The sequence below is a fragment of the Cyphomyrmex costatus genome, unplaced genomic scaffold, assembly GCF_001594065.2.
Source record: "Cyphomyrmex costatus isolate MS0001 unplaced genomic scaffold, Ccosl1.0 scaffold153, whole genome shotgun sequence".
In the NCBI taxonomy this organism is placed as follows: Eukaryota; Metazoa; Arthropoda; class Insecta; order Hymenoptera; family Formicidae; genus Cyphomyrmex; species Cyphomyrmex costatus.
The window spans coordinates 69,604-90,682 of NW_017275533.1; the positions used below are offsets into that span (position 1 = coordinate 69,604).

At 35.5% G+C, this 21,079-nt stretch overlaps 2 protein-coding genes across 2 annotated transcripts in view; one reads left to right on the plus strand and one right to left on the minus strand.

The window, feature by feature from the left end:
• Positions 1-215: 215 nt before the first annotated feature.
• Paip2 (polyA-binding protein interacting protein 2) lies at positions 216-2,707 on the minus strand. The gene is made up of 4 exons (XM_018552052.1): positions 2,522-2,707; positions 1,521-1,732; positions 1,235-1,426; positions 216-918 (listed from the first exon to the last, which is right to left on the minus strand). Exons 2-4 carry the CDS (start codon positions 1,695-1,697, stop codon positions 811-813), a joined length of 477 nt encoding a protein of 158 aa, XP_018407554.1. The 5' UTR covers positions 1,698-1,732; positions 2,522-2,707; the 3' UTR covers positions 216-810.
• A 990-nt stretch (positions 2,708-3,697) lies between these two features.
• Positions 3,698-21,079, plus strand: part of BNIP3 (BCL2 interacting protein 3) — a 31,874-nt gene continuing 14,492 nt past the window's right edge. Inside the window, exons 1-2 of the mRNA XM_018552049.1 lie at positions 3,698-4,011; positions 20,239-20,416. Of these exons, the coding sequence (XP_018407551.1) occupies positions 3,969-4,011; positions 20,239-20,416 (221 nt within the window). The 5' untranslated portion in view covers positions 3,698-3,968. The remainder of the gene's footprint in view (positions 4,012-20,238; positions 20,417-21,079) is intronic.

The following is a 21,079-nucleotide window of genomic DNA, read 5'->3' on the forward strand; positions in this document are numbered from 1 at the left end:
CAGGCTGTAAAAAGTTTTATTAGTGTATGTGCGCATGAAAGGTTTTACAGCTTGATGAAGAGTAAATATTATAGAAGGTAAAATGGTTTATATACGTTTCAAGAATGACAAGATCTGATTGAGACACACACATGTATATTATATATAGTATATTAAATTATATATAGTATATATATATAATATATATTATTATATATATATATATATAATTCCTGCTCATATACATATTTCATAAACTTACGAAAATCCTCCCCCTATACCATGCAGTGCATTTTGTTCCCTCTATTCAGTTTAACTTGAACAGTGGGTTATTTCTGTAGACGTACAATGATTTCAATTTATACAAATTATACAAAGATTGAAAATGCTAAAAACATTTGCCTCTGTGCGAGAAGCGAATTCTCGATAGAGATGGCATCGAACAAGAGATGCAAATTGCAAATTTGTTTTAACGAGTGATTTGTAAAAGCGATTGTTCTTTAATATTTTGGCAAAAAAATATACATAATTATCCCGCACGATATCACGTTCAATGTTTCTCGTCTATAAAAGTTTTAGGATACTTCGTTATCGTTTCATCTAATTGTGTAACTGATTTCGAATGACGCGCATAATTACATGCACAACTCGCGCCCTTTATCTCTCTCTTTATCTTTGTACCTACAGTCACAGTCATTGAACATCTAACACGATGATCCGCTTAATACAACTGTTGGATTGGAAACAGTAAATTCTAATCATTACGTGTAGCCCGATTTTATACGTGACTTAAATAGAGAACGGACAAGAGAGAAAAGACATAGAAGATTTCTACGATGGTTCTGTAGTGACTGTGGTTTCTGATGATGTACTTACAGGTGATACCACAGTCGATTTGCACGCTGGAATAAATTCAGCTGCATCTGGATTTAGTGTACTCTGGAAATTCACATGTACAAGCAGTAATTGTTAGTTATACATTTAAATAAAACATATTCTCTCTCTCTCTCTCACTTTCATTAAAGCTCATTTTTCAATGTGCTCTTTGTTTTCTGTTTCTTATTTTTACCCTCTTTAAGGTTGTTTTATCGACAATTGTGTTTCTTGTCTCTTCTAATGTTTGTCAACTTTCATTGGGCAACAGAAAATGAAGAAACTGGACAAGAGGTAAAAAAGTGGTAAGAAGCAAGAAACAGGAGGTATAAAAACACATCGTGGAACAGACTCGAAAGAAGAGAGACATTTTTTTAAGTACCTGCTTGGCAAGATCGTCTTGCATCCTCAGACTGCTCAGTTGTTGACAAAGTTCAGCAGCATTATTGTCGGAGGTGCCAGTAGCCGTAGACCAAGCAGTAGAGCTCATATTTCTTTGATGTTGCCTCTCTTCTTCCAGCATCGCTTCTAAACACTCCTCCATCAGTTCTTCCTCTTCCAGTTGTTGGAGTACCTGATGCCGACAGAAACGTCAAGTGTGGAGTAAAGAACAATTGCAAGAAGTTTTATACCGTATATACATATATATATATATACGAATAAGGTACCTGCTTGTCAAACTCCTCTTCGTTCTCCATCCAGAGGTACTCTGAAAAGTCGCCATCGCCTATCGCTTGCACCTCAGCCTCCGTGTCGCTGTTATTGTCAACGTAGGAAGTGATGCCTGTCTCTTGTCCATAATAAGTCCCATTTCCAGACCCGCCGTTTGGGATCTTCATTTTCATAGCCTGTGTATGTGAACGATGCGTCTGCTGATTACCTGCAAATTCTTGTTATCAACGTCCACTCAATGCCGTTGTTAAGATAACGTCGAGAGACTTAAAAGACAACTTTATTGACACACGGAGCGCCGTGTTTCTATCGACAGCCGTTCAAAAATAAACAAACAGTCCAGATAGAGCGATAGAGTATTGAAACGTGATTCTCCAAACGGACACTCCGCTTGTAAACAACATACTCTCTCGGGTGGTCAATTCCAATTGCACGTCACCGACCCTTTCACGGGCGGAGGGCTCGAGGCGATATCGGACGAGGGTGCCGCGCGCAACCCCGAGCCGAAACGCGGCGAAACCGTGGATTAACGAATCGCGATTCTACAATTCTCGCACATATGGGAACGGCGACTCGACCGACTCGGCTTCTCTAGTGATTCTTCAGCACATCCCGGAGTGTTTACCTGAAACTTGGCGGCCCGGCGGCCGAGACAGTTCGGTGTCGCTGTCTTTCTCTCTCTCTCTCTCTCTCCCTCACTTCTCTCGCTAACGGCGCATAGCGAAAACGTACGGCGCGAGAATCGTCCTAGTCACTTGACAGATGAGGTCGCACGGGCGACCATATTTGCGAGCGCGTATCGTACTCGTCGTATCGTATCGAAATCGGACGGGTTGGCGCGTTCTCTCTCGCGCTTTCACTTTCCTTCTCTCTCGCTCTCCCTCTCTCGTTCTCCCTATTGTTTATCGAACGACGGTTGGCCCGATTACCCTCCCGAAGAGTAACGGGGAGACGGCCGCGTTTTCCCATCGAACTTGGTCACGCACGCGGAACGTACCTTCCTCTGTCTGATAAAAGGGCCCTCGGACTCGCTCTACGTCCTCGTCTACCTTCCCGTCGATCGTTTGCGGTCGTCGCACGAAATATGCGCGTGATTTACGCAGTTCACAGACACGTACCGAAATACGTGTCGTTCAACGCAAATTAGCGATCGCACCAGTGCTGCCACCGACGTTGTTGTTAAAATCTGCAGCGGGAGCGCTGGTAAAATTCCGATTACTCCGAATTTTCACCAGTGGACCGCCTTTCGCGGACTCTCTCGGGGATTTTGTATCCGCGAGAGAGATGACGAAATCGCCGAGGAACGTCCGCCGACAAATCGAAAATACGTGGTTACTCACTTTGCGAAAAATAAAAATGTCGCTTAAGCGTTATAGAACTCCGTCGGCGTCTTAATTTTGTCGATTTCACGACGTTACGTGAATTAATGAAATAAAATTTGATTGAAAAGTTGTGTAGAAAGATTTTACGAGAAGGATTTTACGTAGAGTTCTACGTAATGAAATTAAATATAATTAAATTATTTAAACGTAATTATTTATTCAAATATTATATTTAAATACAATTAGAAATATGATATATATTATAGTCATTAATTACTTGTATTTATATTTGATCAGGTGGAGTATTTAATTACTTATTCATGTATATGTACATTTTATGCATCTGCTGTTTACAATGAAATTTTCTATTTATTACTACGTCTATGTATAACATTATCATACCCAATAGAGTTATTATTACCACTATTTTCGCAACGTAAAGTAATCCAATTGTAATGCTAATTATATAGGCGTACGCGTGTATAACGCACGAGGGAAGAGGAAAATAAATATCGTGACGCGCTTTCCCGACAGATGTCGGCCTCGGACAAATCGCGGGACGATCGAAGCGATCCGTCGCGATTCCGCCGCTCGGAAGATTCCTCTTTTTTTCCCTTTGTTTTTTTTTTTTTTTACGCGGGAGGGGAATGACATGACGTTCATTTCTCGAAAGTTACGCGCGGCGCGGTGAGTCGCGCGCGACGCCGAGACGGCGGCGCGCGTGGGATTGACGCACGTAGTGCGCGTCGCGTCGCGTCGCGTCGCACGCGAATCGTCGCGTCGACTCGCGCGGTCTATTTACACCGCGGCGCGACGCGATTGGCCCGGAGACGGCTGGCGCAGCTGACACATGCGCGTGCCGACGTGCGTCAAAACAAAGCACGGCAGCGCTGCCCTCCCGGCGGGCAGCATTTTATCGCGATTGTCCGTGGCGGCAGGTTGCATCTCGTCGCGTTGCTCGTCCCGTCAGCACAGCGTCCTGTCTCGCGCGCGCACACGCACACGTTTACGTTTGCATTTCTGCGTCTCTCGTTCCTGGTGCTCACCCTCGTCTCTTTCTATTTCCTCGTCGCGAACGAGTACTCCTATACGAGTGCCACGTACGGCGCATCGTACACGGCGATGTCGTCCACGGCGAAGTATACGTCGGATGAGCAGCTGAGCGGTAAGTAAAGCGCAAAAAGCAACGCTGGAAAAACAACGCGCGCCGCAACCCGCCGATTGTCAGACGCGCGACGGCCATTTCGCGCGATGTATCCGCCCACCCACCCGCTCCCGCCTGCCTCTCGTCCTTCTCCATCTCCTGCAAAGCGTAAACAAAGGTACTTCGTATTGCCGAAGCGTTATCGCTCCGTCCGTCTGGAGCGTCGCGTCGTCGGCGTCGAGAAGAAGCGGCTGTCAGATTCGGCCGGTGCTCCGCTGCCGTTCAATGACAGCTGCCTTTTCGGAAGCGATTGTTGGCTCTGATAAACCTCCGCTCTCGTTCGTCATCTGACGATCTCGACGCGTCACCGGAAAATCGGAGCAGCCCGTTGAACCCCGCCGAAACAAATTGACGCGACGCGACGCGACGCCGCGCGTCGCGACGCAGTTTTGGCGCCATTTCGGGCCTACTTTCAACGCGCCGCGTTGCACCCGCTGCAAGATTCAATTTTTCATGTCTCGCGCGCGCCGCGAATCGATACTTCACCCCGGCCGGAGCTTCGCGTGAAGTTGCACGGGGAGCGAGGCGAAGTACGCCGGATTTGTGAAGTTCGGTCACGCGCTTCTCATGGAAGTGGCAATGCCCGTCTCCATTTTGCCCATGCAGTTTTATTTAATTTTTCGTATATTCTACATTTTTAATACGCTCTTTTCTTTTTTTTTTTTAAATCCAGTTTTATTTAATTTTTCGTATATTCTACATTTTTAATACGCTCTTTTCTTTTTTTTTTTTAAGGAAACGTCTCTGTCGACGTCTGTTTCGAGAATATAATTTTTCCTATCCTCTTATTAAATTCTTTTTTCTAATTCTCGATACGCTCTTTTCTCAATACTTTACTTTCAGTTATTTTCCGATTTCATTTTTGAATGAAAGCGTTACAGAATAGATTTCATTGTAGTATTCTAGAATATTTTGATCCAAATTTAAACAAACGAATGTGTAAATATCTTTTATCGTATTTTTTAGTCCGCTTCCTTTGATACACATATAAGCGGATAGATAAAATATTTGTGGTTAGTAATGCGATTAGTTCCTGCTGTTTTTATTCAGAAATGTTATAAAGATAGCACGGTCATTCGAGGAAATGATCAATAATAATAATAACTGTACTATTATACCGCAGATCGAAAACTTAATTACTTTCTGCGCGTAAATAATACATTTTTTCGTTTTTTCTTCCGCATTTTCTGAACATGTGATAAAGTAAGATAAGAGCTGAATGTTTCAATATGTATATCAATAGTCAAAGAAGTCGTGAATTGTCAATGATCACTTTATCAAGTATCGAAGAGCAGCGGCTTATGCATGAGAAACAAATACTAAATTTTAATAAATATTTATTTGGTTAATGCCAACTAAACATTTTTGAAACTCGCAGTAAAAATAAATATTTATTCAATAAATTAAAGAAATGATTGTTAAATGAAATTAATGATTCTTGTACGGGAAAAGATCGATTTTTTAAATAAAGTTTTTAAAAATTTAGCTAGTTACAAATCTGAAAATAATTTTGTTACATTATTAAAGTAATTATGTAGGAATTTCGAATATAATGAGCAAATAGTTTTAATATTCTAGCAATTAATTTGAGGATCCTCCATAATTATTTTAATGTAACAAGGTTATTTTTTTAATTTGTATCTAACTAAATTTTTAAGTACTTTAGTTTAGGTATACCTTTCTTTGTTATGTTTGTGTGTGTTGTATGTGTCCATCAAATAAATGTATTTTTATATTTAGTAAATATTTAATTATTATTCAAACAAATGATTTATTAAAATTTAAAATATTTTTTAGTATGGCAATATATTGAGGAATCCACGATTTCTCAGAAATTTCGCAATGCATCTCCAAATTTTTGATTCACTTAAAAAAAAAAAGACTTGATAAAAAGACTCGCGAAATTTAATTAATTCCATGGTTAAAATTGCGCACTTCGCGTGAAAAAATTTCCGTAGACACCTGCCTACATTTTTTACAATTTTTACAGGCTCGTAGTATGGCTTTATAATTTCCTCAGAAAATTTTAAACTACGAGGAAACCGATATTTCAGCTGTGGTTATCCTTTTATAGTAAAAGAGGTCAGACGTTCTATTAATAATTCATAATGCACGCCAGTAATAAAAAATATGCAAGACTCTGTAAACAGTTTTATCATTTTTGTAATAATATTTCTACTAAAAAATAATTTATTTAACACATTTTCTTCATATACATAGTTTTCTTGCTCCCTTGATTAAATTTCAAGTCGTAATTGTTGACATTATTGTGCGTGCCCAGAGATTGTCGAGATAATAAAAAATAAATACTTACTTTTCTTAATTAAATTTCATCCGCGCGTTTGATTTTAGAGTCTTTTAATTTCTTAAGTCGAATTACCTATGTAGAGTTTACCGATTAATTTTAAATTGCCTCGTTGCTCGCTTTGCAAATCTTTGTCACATGAGAAGACGATGATTTGAATCGGGCACGCGTATGTACTTTTACTACCGCAATCTTTACCTCTGTTTGTTTTGCAAAGCGTCTGATGGTCGATAGCCTCGACGAAAAATGACGTAGGCACCACTTTCATCTCGCATTGCGATTCTATTTGTTTCCTCCCACCCCCGTCTTCTCTCGCTCGTGTTGAATTACGAGTTGCATCTTTTTAACGTTAACAATACCCGATGTTGTTCTCGATGATATGAATCGCGAGGTAAATAAATAAATAATGTTTTGCAGAAGTATCCGAGTATACGCTAAAGATTGCAACGCTAAATTTATCCGCGGCTCGGATTACGGCCTCCAGTTTCCCTGTCGTCGTATTACGAGAAATTAGATACCGTCTCTGTAATTTCTAGATTTCTTTATTAACCTGTTGTAAATTTTCATCCATTTTTTACTTTTGTGTAAACAGATTTATCGTCCTTTTTACACGTAAATGTAAATATATTTTTAAAAAAACTAAATTTTAATAAATACGAGTATTTGTTTGAATAATTCTAAGTAAATATTTATTAAATATCAACATTCACATATTTATTTGATACATAAACCATTTATTTAATTTAATTACCATTTTTTAAAATAAATATTTTATTTATTTACTGTAAATGTTTACTTGGTACTATTCAAAGAAATATACACATCAAGATTTATTAAATTTTTTTCAGTATATTTTCGATTGCAATGCTGTTTTCGCACAGACGTCTAATGGTATCTTCGCTGCGTGATTTATTCGCGTATATTCTGGCTCGCGGAAATCGTCCATAAATCATGTATGGCTCGCATGACCTATTAACACGGCAAAGTATTCAACTCCGGAGGCAGCCGAGTAAATCTCGGACCGATGTGAATAGTGAGTTATTTAAAGCGAATTTAACAAAAAAAAATCTTTATTGCTCTTCGGAGAGCAGAAATGGAAGTCAAAGAAAATAAAAATGTAAACGGCCGATATGAAGCGTTACTTTTGTTTCTTTTTCGGAATCGCTGTAAACATTTTTGATATTCCAAAAATAATCGTCTTTTTTTGCCTTCTTTGACTGCTGGATTATCGACGCGAATAGAATTGGGTCAGTGTCCTACAAACTCGCGTGGTCCGAGTGTTCTATTTAAATTGGACGAGCCCTAATGAGTACGTCGCTCGGTCAAGATCAGGGCCGTATCCGTTACAATGAACGTCGTCGTCGCTAATTGAAATCGCATAACGAGATAACGTGTTGTGCGCAGCAGATATATAACGTCGACAATCTAACGCTAGAACGTTCAGTGCCATGCTTAATCGAAAAGTAATGTTACGATACTTGTTATCGGTATAATAAACTATTGAAGAGATATCAATTTAGATAGCGTTTAGATATTGATAAGTATTGTTATGTTACTTTGCGATCAAGAATGGCATTGAACGTTCTAGCGTTAAATTATCGATATTATTCATTCTGCTGTGCATGTTAAATTTACTGATAATGTCAAATTATATTCCATTTGTTATTTTTACCCACTTTTATCGGTTGCCACTGTTTCTATTCAATATGTCGTCAGTTTGACTGAAACAATGAAGTTAAACAATTTAATTGAAGAGAACGTATTAAATTTGACTCCAATTTATAGTTTATTATTTACACACTAAATGCATACATTAATATGACATTGTTTACTTTGAAACTACCACACAAATTAATAGATTAATTTACATTTTGACGGAAGTTATAAATAATGAAATATTATTTAATTTAAGAGATTGAGTTATCATCGGTCCTATGATCTATATCTAAATTTTAATTGCTACAGCTCACGTAATGAAATAATCACAGAATTTCTGAATGATTTTAGAAAATAAAAAATATCGAAATCTATTTTCTTTTTCTGTCTATACTCTTTGATATGCAAAGTGTGATAAATAATGCTTTGTTTTTTGTTATCTGATTAACTTGTGGTTTAGATTAGACTTAATTATAAAAGTTGCGTTTTTCGCTAAACTAATCGTTTTGTAGCGGTAATTTTAAAGTACTATACAAAACACACCATTAATTTAATGACTATATAACTATATATCTAGAAAAACAATTTTCCAAGTCAAGTCCAAATTACGAGTTAATCAGAAAATGAAAAACCGGGCCTATAAAAGTGAGTTTGCGAAAATTTTGATGCCAATCGAGAAATTACTACCGCGACACGAAGTAAATGCTCGGATATACGCGATGTCTCCGAGATAACTATTGCAAGAGAGAAACTGCGTTTCGGAAGAGCGTGAGTCATCTTGGCGAGTTCGTTCCCATTCGCGGTAACGTGATACGCGATCGTCCGCACGTCGTTCTAACGGATCTCTACGTGATCGTCTTCAGGAGCCTGGGATTCATTAGAGCGGCGCTGACCCGAAATCATCATGAGAACGTATACTCAGGAGCCTACGTGACTCGGCTCACGCGAATACTCGGATACATTCTCTCGAACAGCTCGTCAAACCACTGCACTGACCTGCAGGATGCAGGTCAACCGCTCGTAAATCGGCACCGAAATTCTATTGATTCGTTTGAGAAATCCTCATCGATAAAAAGTTTCGAAAAATATACAAACGAATTAAAATATATATATATTCGCCAATATGATGATTCACTCGTCAATATCGGCGATTAAATTACATTATTGTATAGAAATAGATAGATACTTTTAGAGAGATTAAAGTAAACAAGCGTTGGTATCAGTTAGAGACTATCGATTTATTGTGATCATTTTTTGCAGGATTATTAAGATAAATATTTATCTCGACTCTTCTTTATTCAGTAATTTACTTATCGTCGTACACTAGTAGTACCGAACTGTCATTATTGACTATTTCTATTTATTAAATTAAAATATCATATTTTGTATGTAAAAAGTAGGATTCTCAAATATTTTGATTTTTTAACAATTGTATCCTTTTTATAATTATATTGATAAAATATTTTATTTTTCATCACATTCTCTATTAACGATCGATTTATTTATTTAGTTTTTTTAGTGAGTATAAAATCTTATATTATAGTATTAAAATAATTTACTTATCACTCGTTTCCATTGAAGTTGCATTTCAAACACAGTCGATATTACATTTACGTGTGTATCGCTAAATACTAAATATTTATAGCTATTGATAGGGTCGACTTGAAAGCACCGAACTTCGAATGTAATAAATTTGCATTTTGTACAATACGTATCATCGTATGCTCAAATAAATACGAGAACATTCAAGCACGGAGCAATTTGCGCTCGCCTATTTGCATCTTTATCTAGCTGTCAACAAAAGGATGTTTAATTTAACGCACAGATAAGTGGTGCGTTCGTGATTATCGGCTGCGTACACGCCCACGAGCGTAGTGTACTAATCGAAATGACGGCAGACTGTCGAAAAGGGGGAAGGTATAGGTATCTATTTTTAGCCGTAAGCTTCGCCGCCGGTCCTTAATCCGATTGATTGAAGCTACCCAGTAGCAATTCCACAGACCGTAACACGTGGTGAACGTCTCTCGAATGCGATGCGATTTTGCGGAAATTTCCTCACGACGAGACGCGCAGCACGTTTCTACAGCTTACGGGAAAATAGACGAGAATTTGTATGCTTGCTCGTTTCATTAGTTAAGCGTATATAAAAGTATATAAAAGCGCTTAAAAAGCTAAAAGGATATTCTTTGTGCAGACGAGAGATGCGTTAAATATCGCGTGAAATATTTCCATTGTATTTTTAATTAACTTTCATAACGTTGAGAATATAAACGGCCATTACAGCTTTTTGAAAGAAATCGTGTAATTATCGTATCTTTATTGCTGAATAGGAATTTTTTATTTAAAGTACGTATAACCACGTCAAATGTTTAAACAGGTTAAACACAGCGACGCTTCTACTTGCGGTTTGTTGTTGATACAATGGAGGCTTTTGCCAGATACGTTTACGCAAGACGTGACAAAGCGTCGAAGATCAGCTTGCACATTCTGCGGTATCATGATATGCAGTCTTGTAGTGTCAACACGTGCTGACGAGCACGTGTTTGTTCGTACTGTCAACTTATAGCTAGTTGATGCAATATTAATTGCGTTCAGCAGAGAGAAAGCAACTGTTGTGAAATTCTATAATATGATTGGTTTATACATTTAGATTCAGTGAGGAGCTAAGGGCGAGACCAATCATGTTAAAGATTTTACAACAGTTGGCGAAACTTTATCTGCTGAACGCAGCAGTTGTCTTTTTTCAGCTGATAAGTGCCACTTTAGCACACACTGCCTTTCCAAATTCTTAATCATATTTTAAATACAGAATGAAAAATTATGAATTTAAAAAATTTGTAATTTTTTAAGTATGAAGTTAACTGTTTTATAAATATTGTATGCTTTTGTTGTCGCTTTAAATATGTGAACGACTGTTTGACGAGTGCTTGATAATGTTATATTTATTGAGAAACACAACAAAATCATCTTTCGTTCCACGTAATTCTGGATAAATGCTAAAAATATGCTGTTATTTTCATACTTGAGTTGGAGTGGGTAGCGCGATTGTAAGGAACATATGTCAAGCTCACCGATTGCTGGCCCAAAGTCGGGTTAACAAAGGTTAAGCGACAGTTATCGTAAGTTAATTTACCGGGGATAGATAATTGACGAATGATATGACTGGAAATGGATATTTCTAATGTGAAATAACAAGATATCTTTAGAATTAAATTGTAGCGAATGTTATATAGACGGAGTCGTACGGCGAGGTCAAATTGAAGCTAGACATAGCAACGTGAGTTAACAAGTCATTAAAACACATTAATAATTAATACAACGTTTAAAGCACCTGTTCACTCACTGCTATCTTATTGTTAGATGGTGAAGTGAAATACAATAAAAGTTCTTGCGAATTATATTTGAATAGAAATATTTTTCAGTGTGAAATAATACTTGCAATCGATAGAATAACTTATAAAATGTACTGAAAATTGTCTTCTTATTTCCGAGAGAAATAAAGGCTCGTATTTATTGCTAATATAACGTTAAATTCATAATATCAAATTATATCCAACTTGAGTTATTTTTAATCATTTCTGTAGCTCACCAATGTTTCTATTCAATATGTCATTAATTCAACTGAAACAATGGAGTTAAACAATTTAACTCATAAAAAGAAATATCAAATATTATTTAACTCGCGCGAGAGATTGGATTGTCGTTGCTCCTTTGATATCTAACAGTGTACCGTGGTGGTGCATGAGGGAACAGAAGTCTGAAATTTTATATATGAAATAATTAAGAAACGGCGATAAAAAGATTAATAACGAGTATTACGTTAATTTATGTTAGTAAAATAAGATTTTTTTCTTTATACTCCGAGACTAATTTTTGTATCTCTGAACGTGACAGTCAGGAATGTTTCACGTGCGCCTTTTGTTGCGGCTTGGCATCTTAACCGTCGTGTTAGATTTGCGTCTAGTGGGCGATTTATCTAGCGGATAACAGCTCCGATTTGTCAGCGCGACCAAACGACGTAATTTGTCCACGTTGATTCGCACGAGATCATTGCTGATCAAATAATGGCAATCCCCGAGTCTCTGAATAGGCAGTCCGTTGCTTTGATCCTCGATGTCCATCGACGTTCGCAGCTCGAGTGCACAAAGTAACGACGAGTGCGTCCGTTCGTTCGTAATCAAACAGGAATTCTGCGCGCGGCCGTGATTAACTTGCAGCTCGCGAATAATATGAGCGGATTATGCAAGTAAACGCGGTTTGCGCGGTAACGTATGCCGAGTAAACACCGTTCCGCTTCGCATGTCGACGCGGCTTGCGAATCCGAATGGATTCAGACGTAACGAGAATGGCAGCGTAGTTTGCGAATCGGCATTTATGAACTGCGAATTTAAACGTGCAAGATTCTTATGGGACGTGATCCCGTACGACGCCGACGCGAGAAAACATCTAGACGACAGAACGGAAACAGAACTGACGTGAAAAACAAGAGGTTCCTATCACGTGTCGATTGTTTTCCTGCATTGTGTACCGCATTATATAATGTGTATCGATAAATCAATGTTTTATAATATCACGTAAAATTGTTTAAGATTATTAATAATTTTAGGTCGATTCCACATAGATTAACTTCAAACTTGCTTTAATTTATTCTCTCTCTCTCTCTTTAAATTTCCTAATTCTAAAAATAAAAATAAATAGGGGTATGTACTATATAGGGGTAACTATAGTACTCAGGAGTTCTGATTAGAGTTTCCACTTCCTTTTGACGAGACGAAGAGTTCCCTATTTAATAACAAGAGTTCCGTTCAATAAACATTTTTTTTACATTTTTTAAAAATGGAGTGCTGACTTTTTATCGAATTTCGAGATGGAATAGTTCTGAGCGGCTTAATAACTTCAATTTGCGATTGCCTAGAGTTCCTGATATGTAACAAAAATTTTCGAATAATAAAAAAAAATTAAAAATTTTTGAAAAATTAATTTTTAGATACAATAGTTCTGATGATAATTCCTGCTTGTTTTTGACGATACGAAGAGTTCTCTATGATTTTTAATGACATATGCGCTTAATAATCATTTTTTAATAATTTTTTAAAAATGGGGTGCTAACTTTTTAAAGAAATTCAAGGTCGCATAGTTCTGATCAGCTTAACAGAACTATTTTGTAAATACCTAGAGTTCTTGATACATAAAAAACATTTTTGAAATATAATAAAGTTTAAAAAAAATAGTGGAAATCTTTGAAAATTTTTTTGAGAGTACCGAGTAGTTCTGAGTAGCGTTTCTTATAGTTCTCGACGAGTTCTATCGAAAACTGTAAGGTGAAAAAGCGATTGGATCAACGGTTTGCAAGATACAGCGACATTTGTCGGAAGATCAACAATTTTTAGAGTGAGTATATCTCGGAAACCGTTGGTCCAATCGCTTTGAGCCCTGATACTTTTCGACAGAACTCGCCGAGAACTGTCCAAAACTCCGATCAGAACTACTCGGTACTCCCAAAAAATTTTGACTTCAAATTTTTTTCCAAGTCTCACATCGGGAAATTTTTTGAGAGTACCGAGTAGTTCTGAGTAGCGTTTCTTATAGTTCTCGACGAGTTCTATCGAAAACTGTAAGGTGAAGAAGCGATTGGATCAACGGTTTGCAAGATACAGCGACATTTGTCGGAAGATCAACAATTTTTAGAGTGAGTATATCTCGGAAACCGTTGGTCCAATCGCTTTGAGCCCTGATACTTTTCGACAGAACTCGCCGAGAACTGTCCAAAACTCCGATCAGAACTACTCGGTACTCCCAAAAAATTTTGACTTCAAATTTTTTTCCAAGTCTCACATCGGGAAATTTTTTGAGAGTACCGAGTAGTTCTGAGTAGCGTTTCTTATAGTTCTCGACGAGTTCTATCGAAAACTGTAAGGTGAAGAAGCGATTAGACCAACGGTTTCTGAGATATACTTATTTAAAAATGATGTTTCAAATTTAACAAATGTCGCTGTATCTTACAAACCATTGGTCCAATCGCTATTTCACCTTACAGTTTTCGATAGAATTCGTCGAGAACTATAAGAAACGCTACTCAGAACTACTCGGTACTCTCAAAAAATTTTCCGACGTGAAACTTACAAAAAAATTTGAAGTTGAAATTTTTTGGGAGTACCGAGTAGTTCTGATTGGAGTTTTGTACAGTTCTCGGCGAGTTCTGTCGAAAAGTATCAGGGCTCAAAACGATTGGATCAATGGTTTCCGAGATATACTCTAAAAATTGTTGATCTTCTGACAAATGTCGCTGTATCTTGCAAACCGTTGGTTCAATCGCTTTTCCACCTTACAGTTTTCGGTAGAACTCGTCAAGTACTATAAGAAACGCAACTCAGAACTACTCGGTACTCTCAAAAAATTTTTCAAAGATTTCCTTTATTTTTTTTAAACTTTATTATTCTTTAAAAATGTTTTTTATATATCAAGAACTCTAGGTATTTACAAAATACTTCTGTTAAGCTGATCAGAACTATGCGACCTTGAATTTCGTTAAAAAGTTAGCACCCCATTTTTAAAAAATTATTAAAAAATGATTATTAAGCGCATATGTCATTAAAAATCATAGAGAACTCTTCGTATCGTCAAAAAGAAGCAGGAATTATCATCAGAACTATTGTATCTAAAAATTAATTTTTCAAAAATTTTTAATTTTTTTTTAAGATCTACTCGGTACTCCCAAAAAATTTTTACTTCAAATTTTTTTCCAAGTCTCACATCGGGAAATTTTTTGAGAGTACCGAGTAGTTCTGAGTAGTTTCAGGAACTCTAGGCAATCGCAAATTGAAGCTATTAAGCCGCTCAGAACTATTCCACCTCGAAATTCGATAAATAGTTAGCACCCCATTTTAAAAAAATATAAAAAAAATGTTTATTGAGCGGAACTCTTGTTATTAACTATAGGGAACTCTTCATCTCGTCAAAAGGATGTGGGAACTCTAATCAGAACTCCTGAGTACTATAGTTGGGGTGCTAACTTAACATACCCCTGTAGCTCGGTTTCTGGTCATCATGGGTCAAAATGACCTGAGCATAATGTAAATCATCTCAATAGTATTAGGCTAAAACTAAAATTTGAAAATTTTGTAAATTTAAAAACTTATAATTTTTTAAGTAAAGAAATTAATTTTTCGAAGTTAATACGTTTACGATGTTTTTTTTTTTTTCTTAAAGGATGAAATTATATACTGTGTGTAATTTTTTGATGTAAATGGAACTAAATACTATTAATTTCGTAACACTTAAAAAATGATTCGGGTCATTTTAATCCAGAGTAATTATCGTGTGACTTTTTTAAAGTGTGACCATAAAGGGTTAATATTAATAATTTTTTTTTATAGAGGGAGAGATATAATTAATCATTAAACTGATTTGTAATGGTAATTTTAAAGTTATTACAAAACCATCAATTTATTAATCAAATACACTTAGAAAAATACAATTTTTATATTATTATCAAGCTGATTCCAATCACAAGTTAACTGAAAATGAAAAATCCTGATAATATTTTTACAGGATTAATTCTTGCCTGCGTGTGTCTGATCGCATAATCAGGAAAGCTTCACGTTCGATTTTTTTGTCGCAATTTATCGTCGCATCTAGGAAATTAAACGGAATAAAATGTTAGTAATGCACAACATAATTTTAAATTCCGTTATATCTCACACGGTAAACATCGAACGACATCGTATGTCTAAAGAATTTACGTCAAGTGATGCACGTTTCGAATGGTGTCAAGCGTTTACCGTCTTTTCCGACAACCTCGCTACGATCTAACATCAAACATTTATGGCGTTATCGTGCGCATCTTTCTGAAGTGACTAATAATGCAAATTGACGTAAATGTCTCGCATTCGACCTTCCTATCTACTGTATTGTTTACAATATACATATGTACATGTTCTTGTATACTCGAGCGGAACGCCTCTGCGGAAATTCTTGATCGTTAAAATTGTGTTTTGTTTCTGAAAATACTTTAACGAAAAATATTCGTTATATACCTAAACATCTATAAAGTATGTACTGCAGTTATGCTATTTTCTTTCTTTAGAGTAATTAGAAAATTAACCGTTTCGGACGTTTCAATGACCCCAGTTGTTAAATATTTTATAATAAATATTTCCAATGATAAATATCAATAAAAAGATCTTCTCTTGAAATATCAGCGTAATGTTTACAACGTCGATTCTCAGCCTAATTTTTCCTTTTTTGTCGTATTCGAAAATATTCATAATCGGTGTGATTATAAAATGACAGATAATTATTTCATTCTGATAAACAGACAGAATATCGTCGCAATGTTTCTGCATTCTCCTTGAAAAAAAATCTCGAAAATTCGATTTACAGTCTTAATGCGTTAATACACCGATGAACAGAAGAAATTATAGATCGGTATTTATAATCAGTTCTTATTTTAAAACCATCTTAATAAGTAGTGCCTCGAGTTGTCAATACGGCTCTATGATTACGATATCTTAAGACTATATTTAAAACGAGGCTTAAATATGTAAGAAACAACTGTGAATACCAGTTATAGAGCGCCACGTGCACAGTAACTATTAATTTTTACAATTCATATCCTCGCAAGAGCATTAATCACATGCGTGCCTGCGGATAGTCGATTATCCATTCCGAGACAAGAATCGCGTAAATCCGCTGTGTCGTGAATTTTTGGAAGTTCATGCGTGCATGACAACGAATTTATTCACCAATTTATCTCACTAAAAGGAAACGTTAATTTCGCGTACAGAAAAACACAATATACATAATGGACGTTATTTATTTTTACTTGAAATCATTTGGAATAATCGTACGAGTTTTCTTTTCTCGCCACAGAATGCGATTCTCTCTCGAGGGTGTTTTTTTTTTTTTTTTTTTTTTAACTGTATTCATGCTGCGCGATGTCGAATTAGGCGAAAGTGCAAACGTGACTAGCGACGGTTTACGAATAGGTGAACGAACTCGAAGTTAAACCTTATCACCCGGATGATTTGCGCGGTTAGAAGAGCGGAAGAGCAGTGGCGGTCATCGCGCCATGCTAATGTCGCACGTGCATCACACGTGACGCGTAACGACCCGCGTGAATATCACGACGATTTATCGTGATTGACAAACCGATTGTCCCAATCGACGAACCTGTTTTTATTCTCCTTTCATCCTGTTAATTCTCATGATATTTATAAATTTACCTACGCGCAGTTGATAAGAACATGACAGACAGGAGTTTGATTGTAACTAATTGTGGTTAATTTTTTATTTTATTGGGTTTTATTTTCTATTAATATTATTAATACAAAAAAAAAAACATTTTGAGATTTAAAATTTAAAATAGAAAATGTTGCGCGTTTTAGAATTTAATGCGTTGCGTCGCGTCGATAATATTAGGAATGCGGAAAGTGAACTCTGATCGGTGATAACGTATATGTATAGTTAATTAAATTATGAAGAATTAAACTTGTTTATGAAAATCTCGTTTATTAATCGCTTTTACGAGGAAGACAAGTTGAAAATTAAGTAAGATAAAAATATATGTGCATCGATAACGCGATAATTTCGTAATTATGGGAATAAGGCGTGTTTGAAGCGAGGAATATAAATTCACGTCCGTTATGCAGTTAGCAAATCTGTCGTTGTAATGACGGTAGATGAACTCGAGATTTCATGGCGATGAGATCATTCTCGTTGTGTGATTATGTTACCAGAGCTTGCAAGCATAAACATTTTATCACCCTTTTACATGTATGAACTTTAATGAATTATACGTTATATATATATATATATATATACATATATATATACAGTTTTAATTCCAATAAAAATAATTACATAAAATTAACTCGCCTGACATCAAATATTTTTTATTGCAATACTTAGCATTAGCGTAGTATAATTTAATAAAATTAGTTATAAATAAAATAGAATTAATTTAAAATTTCGTAAAGTGGCTATTCAATCTTATTATTTATCTTCTTTCTTTCTCTCTCTTTCTCTCTCTCTCTGTCTCTCTCTCTCTCTCTCTCTCTCTCTCTCTCTCTGTCTGTCTCTTTCACTATCCAATACTAATATAAACATTATTCTTATTTTCTAATACGTTTTATATATTTTATTGAAATAAATACTTTGTTTACTCTTATTTGAGATGATAATTATAGTCTCATGAATTTTTGTTGCAAAATAATGAAAACTACAAGATTTGAAAAGAAAGAAGTTTGCCACTACAGACGTAGATGTGTCTTTTGTGTATATCGCTCAATACACAATCAAATTTCTCCTTATTTTTCCAGCTCCAATTAAAACAGAATATTGATAGCGTAGTTTTCTCTCTTACATACACAACATACAAAAGAAAGTTTCTCTGAAGATTCTTATATATTTTGTTTAAATAGCTTTGTCGTGTGTATATTGTCGGCAACTTCCATTATTCGGTTATGTATATACATAGGCATTATCGATTACTCATACTACTTATTGTTAGTATTCCAATGAGCAGAGAAGTTAAGAGTCGCATATTTATGTGATAATTTGCAAATTGCAAAGTACGATTCTTTGTTATCCTTAAATTAGTAAAAGATTCGCATTATCAAAGGATGCATAATTTTGTATAAGAGATAGTTATCATTATATTACATTATTAAGATAATTACTCTTACGTTCCAAATCTATAATTTATTCGATCTATATTTGGCAAAATATCTCAAATACCAAAATACTAATTAACAAATTCATAGATTTCAATTTTGATTAAATATACGATATAATCCTTTAATATTGATCTCGTTTGATCTTGCAATGAGATTAGCTTGGTAAATCGTTACACGTCATTTATAACTATTTCGTTATGCATGCTGAGTATTTTATTAGCATACAATGTAAAGAATGAAATTGTTTCGCCAAAACAATTATTTTAAAATAAATGCGTCAGTGGTTTTATTTATATATCACATTTACTTATGTAGAGCAAAGAGGCGAATCTGTCCTCGAGAAACTGTTATTTTAAGTACACGCTTGACTACGTTTTTATCTATTAAGTCTTTGCAGTACACGAAAAGCATGAATCACATTTTGAATGAATGTTAAAAAACCATGAGGTATATAAAAATGATCGTGAAGTATGACACATAAAGAACATGGTTACGTATGAACAATTATTTATTAAAAAAAAACAATATTTTTTTAATGCAATGATTTCTTAGATGTAACAATTGTTTTTGAAATCGTAATTTTAATATTTCTCCACTTCGAAATATTAAATTTCTTCTATATTTTTAATAATTTAATTTGCAAAGATTAATACTATATACGATGAAAATTAATATCATATATAAAAATTGTGACGTTATATTACTTTTTATTTATTTATAATACAAGAAAAGCGTATGAAATTTCCCTTCAACTTGACCTCGTAAGGTTACCGTGATCGATATGATGGCCGTTGTTACTATTTTTAAAAACATTACAGTGTGACATGTGTCATCGCGTATGTCGTTCAACGACATTCATTTTCTGTACATTTTACACCGAGTATATCAACATCAGCGTATTAAAAGCACTTTAAAGTTATTAGAAACAATATTTAACATTTATTTGAATATTTTAATTAGTACATTAATAGTTAAAATGGAAAAATTACGACACGTAAGAAGTAAATTTTTGCTAAAGAAATATGGATTTCAATTTCATCAAGGGTCTTTTTAGTATACATAGAAAAGGGTACCTCCTTCTGTTAGTATTCTGTAATAAATTTTATTATATTTTTAGAAGGAAATTACAAAATTACGATACACATACATGACGGCGTCTCGTTAATTTTTTTTTCATTAAAGATATACCTATAAATTTCAATTTCATAAAAAGTCTTTTTAATACAGGAAGTACGGGAGATCTTTCTTTTTAATATTTATTACTATATAATAATAATACATTTTATTATTCCTGGAAGGAATTTGCTGGAAGGACATTGCAAGGAAAAAAAATAATTGAGTAATCTATCCAGAATATTCCTGTTGGCAATTGTTATTCATTCTCCCTCGATCGTTTCGAGGAGATAAAATTTTCCTCGCGTGCGGAAACATTGCATTATTATTGAGAGACATTGAAAAGTGGTTGCTGTGCACATTGTCGAGCTATTGTAAAAGCTCGCGAAATTGGATAAGCATTTCAGCACAGAATAACAATTTTTTTTCTGACTGCAGAGTCCTGGGTGGATTTGGTGCCGGACCCACCACTGGCAGCCCGGATAACGCCGACGCCATTCAGCATAACCGGTGAACGCGAATACTTGCGACTTCTTAGGGAAGCACAAAGGGATTCCACACATTCGTCCGCGAAGCATTCCCTGGCGTCCTCGCGCCGGGATACTCCGAGGGATAGGTAAGACTTTATTTTCCGGATCTTTTATCTCGCAAGTAAGTTTGCGACGCCTCGACGAAAATCGCGCGGGAGACATAACTTTTCTATACTCTAAGAACCAGAAAGTAAGCGATTTCAGATTAAGATATCGCTTCAGAGACTTCGAGAAGCTTGGGAAAACCTTCTTGATCGTCGATTTGCCAGAAATCGGATAAAGCTTTTCGGAAATTGCGAAGGCTGAACGCGGACAGTTCTAACCAAAGTTAACTTTCTGCAGAGTTAAAGCCATGGTAGACATAAAAAAAAATTTAAACAGTAAGATTTAAGAAAATCAACATGAATTTGCTACTGCTTACGTTATATGGCTTTACTGTAAAGTCTCTATTGTGATTGGTCATTTCGCTTGATGCTTAAATCTTCGTATATTATGGACTTTAAGGTACCCTTTCATGCTGACATACTCGACACTCACTTTTAGCGTCAAAATATAGATTAATATAATAAAATAAATAAAAATTGTTGAATATAAAAACGCCATTTTTGACATGTGCGTGAAGTTAGCACCGCCATTTTGAAAAAAAAATAAAATAAAATTTGTATTGAATTGTGCTAGATTTGTGGCACAATGTAGCACAAATCTAGCACAATTCAACACAAATTTTATTTTATTTTTTTTTCAAAATG

What these genes read in the sequence shown, in the direction of transcription:
- Paip2 (XM_018552052.1), bottom strand. Translation starts at nt 1,697, where the DNA reads ATGAAAATGAAGATCCCAAACGGCGGGTCTGGAAATGGGACTTATTAT. An exon ending in AAGAGGAGTTTGACAAGCAG is followed by an intron (nt 1,427 to 1,520) that starts GTACCTTATTCG and finishes TGTCGGCATCAG; the next exon opens with GTACTCCAACAACTGGAAGA. An exon ending in AAGACGATCTTGCCAAGCAG is followed by an intron (nt 919 to 1,234) that starts GTACTTAAAAAA and finishes GTGAATTTCCAG; the next exon opens with AGTACACTAAATCCAGATGC.